The 17,390-nt window shown below is 56.8% G+C and overlaps 2 protein-coding genes across 3 annotated transcripts in view; both read left to right on the forward strand.

Annotated features, from left to right (window-relative positions):
* Window positions 1–729: 729 nt before the first annotated feature.
* Ankrd24 (ankyrin repeat domain 24) overlaps window positions 730–17,390 on the forward strand; it is a 62,716-nt gene continuing 46,055 nt past the window's right edge. Inside the window, exons 1-18 of the mRNA XM_051172676.1 lie at window positions 730–768; window positions 1,678–1,764; window positions 1,876–2,006; window positions 2,083–2,171; window positions 2,906–2,970; window positions 3,674–3,731; window positions 4,697–4,767; window positions 4,912–5,018; window positions 5,192–5,379; window positions 5,919–5,956; window positions 6,486–6,566; window positions 6,682–6,789; window positions 7,448–7,492; window positions 7,592–7,690; window positions 8,392–8,464; window positions 8,728–8,846; window positions 8,952–10,391; window positions 12,994–13,128. Of these exons, the coding sequence (XP_051028633.1) occupies window positions 730–768; window positions 1,678–1,764; window positions 1,876–2,006; window positions 2,083–2,171; window positions 2,906–2,970; window positions 3,674–3,731; window positions 4,697–4,767; window positions 4,912–5,018; window positions 5,192–5,379; window positions 5,919–5,956; window positions 6,486–6,566; window positions 6,682–6,789; window positions 7,448–7,492; window positions 7,592–7,690; window positions 8,392–8,464; window positions 8,728–8,846; window positions 8,952–10,391; window positions 12,994–13,128 (2,973 nt within the window). The remainder of the gene's footprint in view (window positions 769–1,677; window positions 1,765–1,875; window positions 2,007–2,082; window positions 2,172–2,905; window positions 2,971–3,673; window positions 3,732–4,696; window positions 4,768–4,911; window positions 5,019–5,191; window positions 5,380–5,918; window positions 5,957–6,485; window positions 6,567–6,681; window positions 6,790–7,447; window positions 7,493–7,591; window positions 7,691–8,391; window positions 8,465–8,727; window positions 8,847–8,951; window positions 10,392–12,993; window positions 13,129–17,390) is intronic.
* The window catches only part of LOC127212579 (zinc finger protein 431-like), a 78,141-nt gene continuing 76,309 nt past the window's right edge, over window positions 15,559–17,390 (forward strand). For both annotated transcript variants that reach the window (XM_051172665.1, XM_051172667.1), the window contains exon 1: window positions 15,559–15,651. In XM_051172665.1, the coding sequence (XP_051028622.1) occupies window positions 15,649–15,651 (3 nt within the window). In that variant the 5' untranslated portion in view covers window positions 15,559–15,648. The remainder of the gene's footprint in view (window positions 15,652–17,390) is intronic.

Genomic DNA, 17,390 nt, shown 5'->3' on the forward strand with positions numbered 1-17,390 from the left:
AAATCTATAAGAACCCCACTGCGCACGTGAGGGGGGCGAGGGGGGGGTGGCCCGCAGGTGAGGTCTAGGTCAGTCCCAGAGGTGGATTGTGGCAGGCCTGGGGTTAAAGCTCAGAGTGTCTTGACAGCCACTGGATGGGGGTGGGAGGGTGGAGGGAGAGGGGTCCGCGGGGGGCGGGGGGAGTGAATGAATGAGAGGATGCGTGAGTGCGTGAAGGAATGAGTGAGCCAATGCATCTGCCAATGAAAAGACGGGTGAGGAAATTAGAGAGTGAACGGGTGAATGGAAACATTAGCACGTGCGTGAATGAGTGTGGGAGGGAATGAACGTGAGCAACGATGGGTGAACGTAAGGGTGGATGAAGATGACGGGCCACTTGCCAGGGACGAGCTTGAGGTGAGGAGCTGGCGGCTGACACTGGCTGGGGACCACGCCGGAGGAGCGGGGGGCGGGGCCTGAAGGTAGTGTAGGGATGGGATGGGGGTGGGCAGTGGGGGGTGTGGTGGGGAGAGCGGGTTACACGCGGGAGGGAGGGCCTGGAACAAGGAATGGATGTGGGCGGGGCCTGTGCCTGGGGAGTCGGTTAGGGGTTGGGGGGGACGGTGTTGAGCCTTGGGGAGAGGTGGGAGGGGCCTGGTGTGCCAGAGGGTGAGGGCGGGGCCCCGAGTGTGGGGGGGAGGGGCGTAGTGGGCGTGGTCTGCTCGGGGCCCGCCCTCCTCCCCATTCGCCATGAAGCAGCTGTGCCTGTGTGCAGCTGCCTCCTTCGCGGTAGGCGTTTGGGTCCTTCTGCGACTTCCCCTGATTCCTGGGAAGATGCTCGGCGGGGGCGGGGCACCTGCTGGGAGGGCGGCGCCGCGGGGAGTGTGTGCGGGGCGCAGGGTCTGCAGAGCACTGCGGGATGCAGGTCGTGGAGGGCACTTCGGACAGTGACTTGGGAACAGTCAGTGCTCCTGGGCGGGGAGCGCTAGCGGGCGATGGCAGGGCTTTGGCGGAGCAGTTGTGAGGGACAGGGAGGCGAGGTCCTGGGGTCAGTGGGCGCTGGAGGAAGATTTGGAAAAGGCCAGTCATCCCAGAATTCGGAGGCTGAGGCAGGGGGATCTTTAATTTGAGTCACATAGTGACACCCTGTCTCATAAAACTAAAAGACAGTAAAATACATAAGTGTGAGCGAGGAGCTTGGTTCAGTGGGCAGAGTTTAGCATCCACTGAGCCTTGGCTTCCACCCCCAGCACTTCCTAAAGCAGGTGTGATGGTCCACCTCTGTTATCCTAGCCCTGCGTAGGAGGAGGCCGGAGGATCAGGAATTCAAGGTCACCCTTGACTCACAGGGAGGCCAACCTGGGCCACATGAGACTCAAAAGCAAAAACAAACAAAGAAAAAAACCAGAGCTAGGGCATTGGGGACCTCGCTTTTAATCCCAGCACTTTGGGATAGAGGGGGTAGAGGCCGGCCTATCTCTTGAGTTTCGGGCTAGCCTGGTCTACAAAAGAGAGATGCTGCTTTTTTTTTTTTAAAGGTGGGACACTGACTTTGGATTAAGGCACACTGAGGGGAGGTGGTTTGAGGGTTGGTATTTGGAAACCACCCTGGTGGTGGGCCTGGAGACACATGCTGGGGGATGCAGGTTTCAGAGACGCTGTCTCGAAGCCCCCAGCCCAGGACCACCTACCCCACAGCTCCGGCTCAGCCCCACCGACCTCGGCTCCTGCCCGCCCTGTGGCCCATGCCCTATCCCGAAACCCGCAGCCAGAGGCAGGCGCCAGGCAAGTGCCCAGGGATGGGTGGGGGAGAGCCTGGAGCAACTGCCCCTGTTCCTTGTGGGGAGGGGACAGTGACCCACTCAGTCCCTTGCACTTCTGGGTGTGCCACCGCAGGGCCAAGACTGGGGCAAAAGTGACCAGCGCCTGCTCCAGGCTGTGGAGAACAATGATGTGGCCAGAGTGGCCTCGTTGATCGCCCATAAGGGGCTGGTGCCCACAAAACTGGACCCCGAGGGCAAGTCTGCGTGAGTGTCCAAGCCGTGGGGGCTGGGGTGGCTTTGAACACTCTTCTGGGAATGACCCCTGGACTCATGTCTCTAGGTTCCACTTGGCTGCCATGAAGGGCGCAGAGGGCTGTCTGGAGGTGATGCTGGCTCAAGGTGCTGATGTCATGAGCGCGGATGGAGCAGGTACTTTCAGACACACCCCTGGGTGGACCGCAGAGTTGTATCAGCTGCCCAGAGCAGGGACCACAGGTCAGAATGTAAGATCTCACTGTCCTTGCTGCGGCTGCCGCTCAGTAGGTCGGTTGGACAGATTCCAAACATAAGGGAAGTCCTGAGGTCTGTCCTCCCCACCTGTCATCCCCACCCTCGTGAGGAGGCACGAGGATCCGGAGTTCAAGGTGATCCTCAACTACTTAACGAACTGGAGGCTAACCTGGGCTCTATGAGACTGGATCAAAAATAAAAATAAAATACAACCTTCAATCGCAGCACCCAGGTGGCAGAGGCTGGCTGATGCCTGTGATTTCCAGACTCATCTTACGACACTGTCTCAAAAACAAAGAAAGAGGGGCTGGAGAGATGGCTCAGAGCTTAAGATCACTGACTTCTCTCCAGAGGACCTGAGTTCAATTCCCAGCAACCACGTATATAATGTGATCTAATGCCCTCTTCTGGTGTGCAGACGTACATGCCGGCAGAGCACTGTATATCTAATAAATAAATAAATCTTAAAAAACAAAACAACACAACAACAAAAAAACAAAACAAAGAAAGACAGCAAAAAAACAAACAGAGCAATAGAAAGGCCTATGAGAACAGACTGGTTTTGAGACGCAGCTGCATGTGGAAGTTCAGGCTCCGGAGGCAGCTGCTCACAGCTGGAGGACACTGCCCTCCTCTTTTTTTTCCCCCCTCAGGTTACAATGCGCTTCACCTGGCAGCCAAGTATGGGCACCCTGAATGCCTGAAGCAGCTTTTGGAGGTCCTGATGCCCACCCATCCTCTGTCCACATGGAATTCTAGCTACTCCCCCAGACCCCAGCTACTCCTGGCCCCCCGCCCTGCCCTGTTTGTTACTGTCATCAGAGAAGGGTCACCTGGAGGGGCTGGAACTTGGATTCTCAGGGAAGGGAGGTGGGGGAAAGGAGAAAGGAACCCGAGGGGCTGGAGAGTCAGCTCAGTGGTTAGAGCACTGGCGGCTCTTGGCCAGGACCAGGATGTGATTCCCAGCACCTTCATGGTGCCTCACAACCATCTGTAACCTCAGTTCCAGGCGATCTGGTGCCCCCTTCTGGTTATCTCAGGCACTGCACTCATACACACAATTTCAAATAGATCTTAAAACACGACTCTCTGGGTCAGTGAGAGATGTCTCAGCAGGGAGAAGCCTTTGTCCCGAGCCTGATGATCCAATTTTGTTCCCAGGGAACCACATGGAAGGGAAGAACTTGTTACCTTCCCCTCTGCGAAAAATGCTGTGCCCCGTGTGGGCATGCACACACACACAGGAACAAAGGCGAAACATGCTGTGCCCCCGTGTGGGCATGCACACACACAGGAACGAAGGCAGCAGAGATTTAAAGAAACGAACCTGAGATAACAGCAGAGCCCAAGGGAGCAGGGGAGGACTGGAGAAGTCAGTCATTCAGGAAATAAAGATGACATCACCTTTCACTCCTCCTCAGGCGTCCTGCGTGGTGGACATTGAAGACAGCAGTGGGTGGACAGCCCTGCACCATGCAGGTGGGTACAGCCAGGCCTCCCCAAATCCAGGGAAGGCTCTCTGCCAGTGGGCCACATCCCCCGCCCCTCACTGGGGGGTTCTAGGTTTACTTTGGGGGTGTCAGTGCCCAGAGGCACTCTAGGGGACTTTTAAAAATTAAATTGCATTTATTCATTTATCATGGGGGTAGGGACATTCGTGTCATGGCAGTCGGAAGACAAGTTTTAGGAGTTGGTTTTCTCTCCTACCAGGTGGATCTTGGAGAGGGAACTCAGGCTATCTGACAGCATGTTTACCCAACTGAGCTGTCTTTCTGATCCAGTTCTTTTTCTTTCTTTCTTTTGGTTTGCTTTGAAATTCTTGTTCGTTTGTTTGTTTTTCCGAGACAGGGTCTCTCTGTGTAGCCTTGGCTGTCCTGGACTTGCTTTGTAGACCAGAATGGCCTCGAACTCACAGTGATCTGCCTGCCTCTGCCTCCCAAGTGCTGGAAACAAAGGCGTGCGCCACCACGTCCGGCTCTTGGTTTTAAATTCTTGTAAGAAATACATTTTAAATTCTTTTATGTGTGTGAGCGTGTTTTGCTTGCATGTATGGCCGTGCTCCACTTAAGTGCCTGGTGCCATCAGAGGCCAGAAGGGGACATCGGATCTCCTGGAACTGGAGTGACAGAGGGTTGTGAGCTGTCATGTGGGTCTCTGCAGGAGCAGCCCGTGCTCTGGCTCTAACCACTGAACATTCGCTCCAGCTCTGAGGTTTTAGTTGAGGCGTGGTCTCACCCCATAGCCCAGGCTGGCCCTGAACATGCAGCCCACCTCCAGTCTAGCCCTCCCAGCTGCTGGGATGACCGGTGTTAGCTGCCATGCCACACTGTGAGTTCTAGGCCGGCCTTAGCTACAGACTGAGACTCCGTCTCAGCAATAAACACCATGGTGTTCCGGCCTGGCAGCTGCCTCTCCCACACGCTCTTCTCTCTCATCTTTCCCAGCGGCTGGTGGTTGTCTGTCCTGCTCGAAGCTGCTCTGTTCCTTTAAGGCACATATGAACCCCCGGGACCGGGTGAGCTGCTGGGATCTCATGGGGGCGTGTAACAATATATCTGTGGTAGGTTCCCACCATGGGCGTCATCCCAGTCATAAACTGCAAAGCGCGGGAGAGATTCTAGGGCAGCCATCACTCATGCCATGTCATCCTCCCTACCAGTCGGGCGCCACGCCCCTCATCATAGCGGCTCAGATGTGTCACACAGATCTGTGCCGCCTCCTCCTACAGCAGGGGGCTGCCATAAATGACCAGGACCTGCAAGGCAGGTGAGCACCTCCCCTCCTGACCTTTCCGTCATATGCTGTGTGACTTGGGGCAAGTATGTGGACCTCTCCGAGCTGGTGACTTAGTTGCCTTTTCTTCCTGGCCTGGGTGAGGAGATGGGTGTGGAGGGGGTTGGCAACCCCTTTGCCTCCTCAGCAGCCTCTCTACCCCACAGGACAGCCTTGATGTTGGCATGTGAGGGGGCCAGCCCCGAGACCGTTGAAGTACTCCTGCAGGGTGGAGCCCAGCTGGGTATCACCGATGCACTGGGCCAGGACGCCACTCACTACGGAGCCCTGACGGGGGACAAACTCATCTTGCAGCTTTTACAGGCGTCTGCACAGCGTCCTTCACCTCTCAGTGGTGTGCAAGCCCTGTCCCTGCTACCCTGGGCGGTTTCTAGTTATTCTCTTAATTGCTTGTCACTGACAGTTTTGAGGTACCCCAATCTACTGAGTCTGAACATTTTTCATGTTTCCCCTGCTCAGGGCACTTTCAAGGAGACCCAGTGGTCGGAGGATCCACTGTGATTTTTTTTTTTTTTTTTGGGTCGCCCTGAGTATAGAGACTTTTGTGTAAAAGGTGGCAGCCTCCTCTCGCCTCTCAACCCGGAATCTCCACTGCCCTCAAGTCTCTGGGAGTTTCAAGGCTTTCCCTACCCAGGGTACCGCCCATGTAGGGTGCCTGACTCAGAGGCTGACTTTTGTGGTGCCCAGCTATTAGATCTGAGTTTGAGCTGGCCTGGGCTACAGAGTGAGACAGACTCCCAGTCTGAACAAGAACAAACCCACTAATGCTTGGGAAGCTGTGAGAGCTGTCTGAGTACCCTGGGCTGGCCAGGGGCCTTCCTGGAGCCGAGAGCGCAGGGCTGGTTCCTGACTGCATCTCCCCTCTCTCCACAGCCTCTTTAGAGGATGACTCTGGAGAGGCCTCGTCTCAGGTAGGAATCCAGACGGTGTGACTGTGACAGCCACCCCCCCCCCCCCCCACCGCCCTGTGCACACACTCACTGCACCCTGCCCTAAAGGAAGGGACAGACCCGCATGTACAGCAGTTCCATCACGGCTCTCTCTGGAGAGAATTCCACTGCAGTGGTGGTCACGTGAATACCAGCAGCAATCCTTCACACTGGGGACCGTGGGGCTGGGCTGGGTGACAGGGGACAGGGGTTGCTAAGGGCTGATTTAGGCACAGGAAGAGGCCTGCCCGGCCACTTTCCCACTCCCCTGTGCACCCCCCCCCCACATCCCCCTTCTGTATCATAGGCTTCACAGGGAACGGATAGGGCTGGGGAAAGGGCACGCAGCTAGTGGTGGGGTCTGGGTTGAGTGGGGAGGGCACAGGGTCCATCACAGTTTACAGGAAGCCGGGCAGCTGGGGCTGCTGATGGCTGGGGCTCGTCACATTGCAACTCCTGTGTCCATCCTGGGTTGGGCCTTTTGTCCTACCTCCCCCTGTGCCCACACCAGAACTCAGTGTCCAGCCATGAGAAGCGAGGGGCTCCCAAGAAGAGGAAGGCACCCCAGCCTCCGGCCAGCACACCTGTTCCTGTGAGAGATGGGGGGGGGTAGCCTGGGGGGTAGGGTGGGGCTCCGCTTCACAGGGAGGACGGTGTAGCCCTAGGGACCTCACCTAAAGTGCTGTCCCCTGGTGGGGAGGGGACAGGACGATCGGGATGCTTATGAGGAGATTGTGCGCCTGAGGCAAGAGAGAGGCCGTCTCCTGCAGAAGATCAGGGGCCTGGAACAGCACAAGGAACGGAGGCGCAGGGAGGTTAGGAGGCTGCAGGGCCTGAGGTCTGGGTGGGGGAGCCATTCTCCGGGAAACTATACCACCTACCTTCCTGTCCTTCCTTCTCCCTCTCTTCCCCACTCTCCCTTTGCTCCTGACACTTGGCCACCTCACTGGCCTTCCAGCGGTCCAGGCTTCCGTCCTGCCCCAGGGCCTTTGCCTCTGCTGTTTGCGGTACAGATCTGCTGTCCCTCCAGCTGTCCCCCAAGGCTCCCTTCCTCATATCCTCTGCTCTTTACTGACCTATATCTCCCCTGCCCACCTTACTTAAAAATCGTACCCTCGTCTAAAGCTTCTTTCACCGCCACCATAGTGCTCTACCACTCAAAGGTACCCCCACGAGGGCAGGCCCAGGCTTGGGGGGAGTACCGAGTGCAGAGTGGATGAGTACCAGATGAATGACTGGCCCACGGCGAGGAGTGAATGCACGAATGGGTGGGCCTGGAACAGGATCTGCTACGGAGCAGGCCCTGGCCCAAAGCGCCTCGAGTGAAAAGAACAGAATGGGGTCTGGCGCACGGCGTGGATGCTCAGCGTGACACACAGTAGGTGCTCAGTGTACGTGGAGGATAGAGACCTGGCTGCCAGACACTAGGTGTCACATGGCTGTCCAGCCAGCCCCAACCGCTTCTACCCACAGCCCTTGGAGGCAGAGGCCAGCTCAGTGCACAGCTTGGAGAGACAGGTAGGTGAGGTGGGGAGGGCACAGCCAGTGGGGTCCTTGGATCCCAGAGTCCAGAATCCTCAGGTCCAGGGTCCTGAGGTGTTGACCTCGCCTCTGCAGGTGCAGGAGCTGCAACAGCTGCTAGCGGAGAGGCAGGAGGAGAAGGAGAGCCTGGGCCGGGAGGTAGAGAGCCTGCAGAGCCGCCTGTCCCTGCTGGAGGTAGGTGGGCCTAGGAGTAGTCTCAGAAGGAGGGGCCTGGGGGATTAGGGTGCTGCTGTGGAGGCGGGGCAAGAGCTGGGTGAGTTAGAGCCTGGGTTGGGGATAGAGGTGTAGGGAAAAGTCTGAGGCCCTGGAGAGGGCAGGGACAGGGACATGGTCAGAGTGTGGTGCCAGTGCTGGGAGCGGCAAGGCGCTGGGTCACTGCATAGGGCTGGGACAGAGAAATGAGACCAGGCTGGCCTCAAACTCACAGAGATCTGCCTGCCTCTGCCTCCCCGAGTCCTGGGATTACAGGCGTGTGCGCCGCCACCATGCCCAGTTAGGAGGTGGAAGGGCATTTTGGATGCTCAGTGAATTCAGCCACAGCCAGCTGGGAGCCCCCACGGTGTTGTGTAGATATATGGACCCTCGAGCCGGGCGTGGTGGCGCACGCCTTTAATCCCAGCACTCGGGAGGCAGAGGCAGGCGGATCGCTGTGAGTTTGAGGCCAGCCCTGGTCTACAAAGTGAGTCCAGGATGGCCAAGGCTACACAGAGAGACCCTGTCTCGAAAAACCAAAAAGAAAAAAAAAAAAAAAAAAAAAAGAAAAAAAAAGAAAAAAAAAAAAAGATATATGGACCTCACAGTCCGTTGTCAGTTTGGGAGGTAATGGGGGTACCAAGGGGTAAGACTTGAAGGTCAACTTTGTACCTCACCCCTAGAATGAGAGAGAAAACACCAGCTACGACATAGCTACCCTGCAGGATGAAGAGGGTGAGATGCCGGACTTTCCACGTGAGTTTTCACCACCTCCATCACACCCTCACTGCTGCCCACCTGGGATTCTGACGGGTGGATGGCTGAGTGGGTACAGAGACACGACCATAGCCTCCTGTGGAGGTGGAGCGTGATGCCAGGAGAGGGGCACGTGTACTGAGTGCCCCCCCCCACCTGCCTGAGGCAATGCTAGGTCCCCCCACCCCAGTGGCTCCTGACCATTGCCCTGATGGTGTGTGTGTGTCCCCAGCCTGACTCAGGGCTCTTCCCGACCCTGTCAGGAGCTGATGCACTGCTGTCAAAGAGTCTGAGTCCATCAGCTGAGGAGATAGTAGCCTCCCTACAGGAGCAGGTGGCTCAGCTCACCAGGCAGAACCAGGAGCTGCTCGAGAAGGTCCAGGTGGGGAAACTGAGGCAGTGGGCAGCTCTAGGGACCTAGGGGTGGGCAGGGAACATGGTGAGGCTGCCTCTTAGTCCACCCCCCCCCCGCCCTCTGCACTCCCAGATCCTTGAGGAGTTTGAGAAGGACGAGGCCCAGATGGCGGAAGACGGTCAGCCCGAGGTGGTCCCCCTGGTCTTGTATGACTCCTTGCGGGCGGAGCTTGAGCAGCTCCGGAGGCAGCACGCAGAGGCGATGGAGGCACTGCGGCGGCAGCGGCAGCAGCAGGAGCCGCCCAGGGCCCAGGGAGAAGAGACAGCACAGAAGGAAAGAAAGGACAAGGGGGTCACCATCCAGAACGGACACAGTGTCCCGGGGCTCAATGGTGCCACGTATCCAGAACCCACAGCAAATGGAATGGAACCCCACACAGGCGCCTCCGTGGGCACCGAGAACAGCGACGCCGGGGCTTCAAAAGCGGCACCCAGAGAGCCCGAGGCTGCAGCTTCACAGGCCACGGGGAAAGATGGAGCGGCAACCGAGGCCGTGGACACTAGAGCCACTGTGGCTGAGGCCCTAGATGTGAAAGCTGTAGGCGACAACCCTGAAAGTGAGCCGGTGGCGGTGGAAGCCACTGGAGGGAAAGATAATGTGGGACTGAAGGCGGACGGAGAGGATGTGGTGCAGCCAGGGCTCACAGGACCAGGGAGTGGACAGGACATGGAGGCCCCGGGAGTGCGGGATATGGCAGTTCAGGCCACAGGAGCAGAGGCCACGGCAGTGAAGACCACGGGAGTGCAGGCCACAGTGGCGGAGGTCATAGGAGTGAAAGTCACAGGGGTGCAGGCCACGGCAACGGAAGCCACTGGAATCAAGGCCATCACCCTGGAGGCCACAGGAGCCGAAGCCACGGAGGAGGCAGAAAGCCCAGGAGCGCAGGCCACGGAGGCAAACGCCACAGGAGCGCAGGCCACAGCCATGGAGGCCACGGGCACACAGGGCGGTGTGACAGAGGCCACGGGCACCCAGGCCACTGTGACAGAGGCCACGGAAGCCGAGGCCACCGGCATGGAGGGGCCCTGCGCTGCTGCGGTCCTGCACCCGGGGGAGGCGGCGGCGGCGCTGCAGACCGAGCTGGAGACCCGGATCCGCGGCCTGGAGGAGGCGCTGCGCCAGCGGGAGCGCGAGGCGGCGGCGGAGCTGGAGGCAGCCCGGGGTCGGTTTGCGGAGGCCGAGGCGGAGGCGGAGGAGGCGGCGCGAGGACGCAGCCGCGAGCTGGAGGCGCTTCGGGAACTGCTGGCCACGGCCACGGCCACGGGGGAGCGCGCACGCGCGGAAGCGGCGGAGCTGCGCGGGGCGCTGTCCGCCTCCGAGGCGCGGGTGGCGGAGCTGACCTCCGCCCAGGACGCGGCCCGCGAGGAGCTGGAGCGCGTGCGCGGGGCGTCGGTGCCCGCAGACGAGCACGAGCACGCCCTGGGGGCGCTGCGCGACCAGGTGACCCGGCTGCAGGCGCAGCTCGCCGAGCTGGCGCGCAGGCACGAGAGGACGAGCGCAGAGGTGTTCCAGGTGAGCGCCTGCGCCCGGGCTGCCCTAGCCGTGCTGTAGTTCCCGCGTGGGCGTGCGCGTGTGTCCGCGTGCCCGTTCTGTGCGCACACGAGCAGCGCCCTCGAGGCCAGGAGAGGGCGTCCGAGTCACGGAAACGTGGATTTACAGACGTGAGCCGCCGCGTGGATGCTGGAAACCGAACCGACGTCTTCTGCAAGAGCAGACAGTGCTCTAACCCCTTCCCCGTGTCTCCAGCCCCTAATATTTCTATTTAGATTTAAATTGTTATTCTTTTTTATGTGTGTGCACACAGACGGTATGTTGGGAAAGCCTGTGGGACCCAGTCCTCTCTTTCCACCATGTCCTGAGGACCAAACCAGGGCTGTCAGGCTTGAGTGCAAGCGCCTGTACCCGCTGAAGCATTGCCTAAGCCCTGGTCTTTTTCTCCTCTTTTATTTTTTGTTTTTTGCATTTTGTTTTGTTTTGGTTTTATAACAGGCTGTTGGGTTCCAGGCTGACCTCGAACACATGACCTTCTTGCCTCTACCTCCCGATTAGAAGGATGGCAGGGGTCCCCACTAAGACCTGTTTACCCAGAGGCCTGGTGCATGCTGGGCCAGCTCTCTACCCACTGAGTCCCATTGAGAACATTGATACAGCTGACTTGGTGATGCGCAGCTGCACATTGAGGCCCTGCCTCAACAAAACAAAAAGCAAACGAACAAACGCCCTTACAAGGGATTGTGTGAGTGTGTGTGTTTTGAGACAGAGACTCTCTGAGTACCTGGGCTAGCCTTGGATTCACACTGTAGCCCTCGAACTCCTGAGTCCCCTGTCTCAGCTCCCTGAGTACCTGGCTCACACAGGCTTGCTCCACCAAGTGAGGAGGCCAGGGCACAGAGCGGCCTAACTACCTGCCCGGGGACACACAGCTAGCAGCCAGTGGTTCTTGACAGGACCAGAATGTTCCTAGGGTCGGGTGGGACTCTAGAACCTTCCCTGAGGTGGACCAGCATCAGCTCAGCATGTAAGGGTGGCATGAGCCCCAGGATCCAAGCCTCTTTGGTGTCTAAGTGTCCCGAGAGTCACTTGTGGGCTTGGGCCACAGGTGCAGCGTGAGGCTTTGTTTATGAAGAGCGAGAGGCACGCAGCCGAGGCCCAGCTGGCCACGGCCGAGCAGCAGCTCCGCGGGCTTCGTACAGAGGCTGAGAGGGCGCGCCAGGCCCAGAGCCGAGCCCAAGAGGCCCTGGACAAGGCCAAGGAGAAGGACAAGAAGGTGGGTTCCCTCCTTGCTCGCTGTTGGCGCCCGCTGAGCAGAGATTAAGTACCGGCTGGGAAGGTCTTGTGTGAATTCAGCCCGTTTATCACATGGGAAACTGAGTCACAGAGAAGGAAGAAAATCTCAGCTAGAGCCACTCTGGGTGTGGATGCTCCAGCTGGCTATCGTCTCCATGGTAACAGATGTCCAGACCTTTCTGCTCTCCCTAACTGTCCCCATTGGGAGTAGCAAGCGCAGGGAGGTGATGTCACTCACACAAAGTCGCACAGTTAATACTTGGGATCATAAGGCAGGATTTGGGTCCAAGTTTCACATCTGTATATTAAGATTTTTTAAATTACTTGTACCTTACTTCTGTTGGGAAGGGGGCATGCGTGGGTGGAGGTCAGGGGAATCGTGCCTGAATTCGTCTTTCTCCTTCGACCACGTGGCTCCCAGAGATTAGACCGAGGCAGAGAGACAGGCTTAGTAGCATGTGAGCCTTCTCACTAGTCCCCAGTTGTGTCTTTTTGTGCCCTTTGTGTGCATGTGCATGTGTGGAGGTTACAGGTCAACCTTGGGCACCCCATAAAAGGGGATAAAAATCCTAATTTGGGTTTATATGTTACCGAGCATGTTCAGACAGTTCCAGAGTCTAGTTTTTCCTGAGAGGTGCCAACACCGACCCTAAGATCAGGGGAGGCAGGGTGTTTATTTTAATTTTATTTATTTTTGTTTTTCTTTTTTAAAGATCTGTTTATTATTATGTATACAATGGTCTGTTCGCATGTACACCTGCAGGCCAGAAGAGGGCATCAGATCACATCACAGATAGTTGTGAGCCACCGTGTGGTTGCTGGGAATTGAGCTCAGGACCTCTGGAAGAGCAGTCAGCGCTCTCAACCTCCGGGCCATTTCTCCAGCCTCTATTTAAAAATTTTTTTTTTATGAAGAAGAAAAAAAAACCCAAATCCAAACAAAACAAACAACCCCCCCAAAACAAAAGAAACCCCCAGTATTTATTGCCCTGTGGGCCACACAGTGTGTGGTTCCTGCTGTGAGCAGACAGGATCATGTCAGGATAAAACCTTATCGATAAATGTCACACTGTGTTTGGAATCCCTTCAAGGGTCACAAAATAGATTAAAAAAATAATAATTATTTTCTTCTCTCCAAACATTTAAAAATGTGAGAAGTGTTTTCAGCCCTGGGCTGTACAAGTTCGAGTTTGAGGTCATCAGCTCAGCCTTTAGCCTGAAACAGTGACTCTGTACCAAGCTGCCCAGGAAAGCTGCAGAGGCCCCCGGGTTTCTGCCTGCCTCAGAGTGGCCGCTCACGGAGCCCCCTCCCACGTACCCATCCCAGATCACAGATCTGTCCAAAGAAGTCTTCGCGCTGAAGGAGGCTCTGAAAGCGCAGCAGGCAGCCCCAGCCAGCTCCAGGGAGGAGGAGGAGGAGGCCCTGCGCAGCCAGGTGACGGCCTTGCAGCAGCAGATGGAGGTACTGGCTGTGTGTAGAGTCAGGGGTACAGGTGGGAAGGCCAGCAGGATGCAGGTGGGGCAGGGGACTTCACAGCCACCAGCAGCTGAGCCTGGGGTGTTGAAGACTTAGGGTGTGTCTCACTGTAGGTGGGCCTCCCCTCCCCTCTCCTTCCAAATCCCCTTTGATGCTCCCCTCCCCTACTTGGTCCCTTCCCCCCTCCACCCCTTTCTTTTGAGGCAGGGTCTCCTGTAGCCCAGTTGACCTCACACTCACTATGTAGACAAGGATGACCTTGTCCTCTGATCCCCTCCCACGTGTCCACAGGAGGAGGCCCGGGAGCATGGCGCTGTGGTGGCTTTTATACCGAACCCATCTCCTGTGTGCCATCCAGGTGAGTCCCCTGCCTCCTGCCTCCATCCCAGGGTGCCCACCCGGCTTCATCACTCCTCTGCCACTGCCTGGGCCTCAGCTTCTCCTGTTCAGAGCCAACCTGGGGCTTCTGGGAACAGGCCTGTGCTGGGACCTACCAGCATCAACTTGCAATGGGGCGGGGGCGGGGGAAAGGGGACAACACCCAGCAGGTGCAGCAGTGTGTGACTCTGCCTCTGTCTCCTCCCACCTCACCAGGGACAGATGGACGAGGACGTACAGTGCATTCTCAGCCAGATCCTGCAGATGCAGCGGCTGCAGGCGCAGGGCCGCTGAGGACAGAGCTCAGCTGTTCAGTCTCCATTTGTCACCTCTGCAAGCTGAAGCCCCAGACACCGGCATCCTCAGACCCCAGGGGGACGAACAGGACTGGACACACAGTGGGAGACCAGCCTGGGGCCTTAGCAAAGGTGCCCAGCTCACCCATCAGCCCACAGCTCCCTACACTCAGGTCCTCTTATGCCCATCACTACCCACATGATGTGTTCTGACTTCCGGTATGCCACTTACATCACAAACAACTACCCAGGTGTACAAGCTCAGAGGAGGAGAGAGAGAGAAAGAGAGAGAGAGCGCAGTGTGGGACACTGGGTGAGGGCATGCTTTGGGCACGGGGAATCAGAACACAATTTGAACTTCTGGATCCATTAACACAAGTCTGCAATAAATATGAGTGCAATGCAGTGTTTAAAGTTGTGCCTCAGGGGTGGAGACCCCACCTAGAACCCCCAGGAAGGGATGGGGGTGCGGTCAGTGGGGAGCCGTGTGACCACTCTGGAGGTGATGGGATCTGGCACAATGGCATTGATAATTAAGGCTGACTGGACTTTCATGCCATAACCAGCTTTATTCAGAGCCCCAGACTGTCTGTGCTCTGAGTTTTAAGAAAGGTTGCATGAGGACAGCCAGGGCTACACAAAGATATATTGTCTCCAAAAACCAGAAATAAAGATTAAAAAAAGAAAAAGACCCCTGTTCCACCCCTCCCCCCAACACCCCCCCCCCCCCCCATGGAAGAAGCATAAACATTTGTCTGAAGAACAGCAGCAAGCAATAGTGAGTAACGTGAACTAAACTCACTCCTTCCCAATAAAGCAGGAGGCGCATGAAAACACTCGGGTCACATCACTCTTGTTGTCGTGGAGTGTGCCCACAGGTTTTCAGGAGTCTCCTAAAATGACGCAATTCCTGGATCTTGTTCTGACGAGCAGGGGCCGGATCAGCTTATGCAAGACCTACTGATGCCAAACTTCCCCCCCTGACCCCACCCTCGGAGACTGGGTTTCCCGGTAGCTCTGCCTGTCCTGCAACTCCCTCTGTAGACCAGGCTGGCGTCCTGAATGCTGGCATCAAAGGGGTGCGCCACCACTAGCTGCCCATGACAACCCTTTATCTTTTCATCCCAGATCCTCACCCTGAAACCTCACCTTTTGGGACCCTAATTGCTTGGTCTCGGACCAAGCTGGTTTAAGCTTTTGATGTCCCGGCTCCTCCCCGCAAAGGCTGGCATGATAGGCCAGCGGCACCACAGAAGGCCGGGAAAGTGTTAATGTTTAGCTAATATTGTGCAGCTGAGAGAGCTGTGAGCCGTCCTAGGTGTGCCTCACTGCAGTTGCTGATGGGTGGTGCATTGTCAATCAGGTTGTTTAAATTTGACATGAATGGGTTGGAAGTCGTGGGTTCAGTTGTGAGGCAGGGGGATCACACAGTCCATTCAGTAATCGTTGTATGCTAGAGACCCTGCGCCTACACGGAGAAGCGCCTGCTGAGCGCAGGAAAAGTGCAGGACGACTTTGCAGTGCAGGCGCAAGTTCTACCGCGATGTCCAACTCCGCAGGTCTGGGCAGCTCTGTGCCTGAGGGGGAGGAAGCCAGGGCTGGGAACCGCTGTGCAGTGACTCTGTCCCTAAGGGAGCTGCTCCTGTCACTCAGGCCTCACTAGCCAATCAGGACCTCGAGGCGGACTGTCAGTCAGAATGGGGGCGGGCACTTCCGGTCCGCCAGGCTGTAACCTGGGCTGTGTCCGCCGAGCCTCTCGGATTCCGCGTGCCGCGCCGTGACCCGCTGCCGGGAGCTGTGAGGAGAGCGGGCCGAGCTCGGGATCCGCGCCATGGTGAGCGGGGCCGCCGTCCCCACGCGGGGAGGAGCCGCGGGAGCGCGCGTGGGGTTCGTCCCGGGGTGCGGGACGGCGGCGGCGGCGACTGCAGCGCCCGAAGTGACGCGGTTTGTCCCCCGCAGCTCCCGGGCGGAAGCGGGTCCCTCAGGGACTTAGTTCTCCCAGGTGCCGCTGCGCAGAGCGTGGGGAGCGGGAGCTGCTGCTTGGACGCTGTTCTTGTCGTCCTGCAGGGCGCGCGCATGCGCGGCTTTCATTGCCAGAGAAGGCAGATTGGCTGCCTCGCAGAGCCCTGGCTTCTCTAGTGTCTTCTAGAAGTTCGGGCGCTGGACACTTGACACTCAGGTGCAGGATCCGTGGGCAGTTGATTCCGTACAGGTGGAAAGCCTGTGTTGTGGAGGAGTTTGAATCCAGAAACATGGCTGCTGTGACAAGGGATCGCACCCCAAGACCTAGGTCTGTGTGACCTGTGTGAATGCAGACATGCCACACACCTTTAGTCCTCCTGGCTGCGTACGGACACGCCCTTAGCACACACCTTTCATCCCGACCGATGAAGGTGAATTCGTTTGCAGAAGGAAGCAGCGATGTTGGAAAGTGGTGTCTAATTGAGAAGCTGAGAGACGTGACTAATCAAAGAAAGATTTGAGAAAGTGGGCCAGAGATAGGAGACACCCACTCTCAGGAGAAGAGACAGGAGGAAGGATTTAGGAGAATAGGGGGAGGGGGAGAGGGTGGAGGCAGCTTTACTGGGACTGTTGGTTGTACAGAGACAGGAGAGACAGAGACAGAGACACAGGAGAGAGAGACAGAGAGAGACAGAGACACAGACATAGGAGAGAGAGAGACAGGAGAGAGAGAGAGAGAGAGAGACAGCGAGAGAGAGAGAGACAGAGAGAGACGCGAAGGAGAGAGAGAGAGAGAGAGGAGGAGGAGAGAGAGACAGGAGAGAGAGAGAGACAGGAGAGAGAGAGAGAGAGAGAGAGAGAGAGAGAGAGAGAGAGAGAGAGAGAGAGAAAACACGAGCCAGAGGGTGAGAAGGAGCCAGGAGATGGGGAGATTAAGTTAGTTTGAGACCCGGCAGAGCAATTCAGTCAGAAGCTGAGAGAAGCCGGATTGAATCACTCAGCTTGGAGAGGATTTTGAGCCACACATGGCTCAGTTGAACCAGCCAGCCAGAGTTTAGAAAGGGTGAGCTTATTCAGCAGTCAGCCTCAGTCTGTAAAGACTCTAGGCCTAGATTAGATTGGACCGAGACTGGAAGCTTCCAGGACTAGGCCTAGGTTAGCGGATGGAGGCGGTAAGCCTCCAAGAGGACTATTGAATCAAGCAATCAAGCAAATAAAAGATGCTATTATGGTGTGTTATTAATGCATTCTCAAGTAGATGCCAAGGTTGTCCAGCCACTGGTGTTGATAATACCAGACTTACTGTGTAAGTCTGTGGCCTTCTGTGTGAAATTTGGCCCACGATTAATTGTGGCTTTCTCTCGTAAATGATCTCTCATGTTCTGTTGATCTCTTCTATTCTTTCCCAAACAGCACAGTCTTATTGCAGGTGTGTGTGTGAGGTTCTGGAGTCAGCTGGTGTCACTGTGTGTGCTGGCTTTTCAGTCTTGTGTTGGTGTGCTTTCATTCATACGACCTTCTGGCATCAGTTTTCTTTTTTTTTTTTTTTTTTTTTTTAAAGATTTATTTATTATGTATACAGTGTTGTCTGCTTGCAGGCCAGAAGAAGGC

Source organism: Acomys russatus, chromosome 31 (genome assembly GCF_903995435.1).
Source record: "Acomys russatus chromosome 31, mAcoRus1.1, whole genome shotgun sequence".
In the NCBI taxonomy this organism is placed as follows: Eukaryota; Metazoa; Chordata; class Mammalia; order Rodentia; family Muridae; genus Acomys; species Acomys russatus.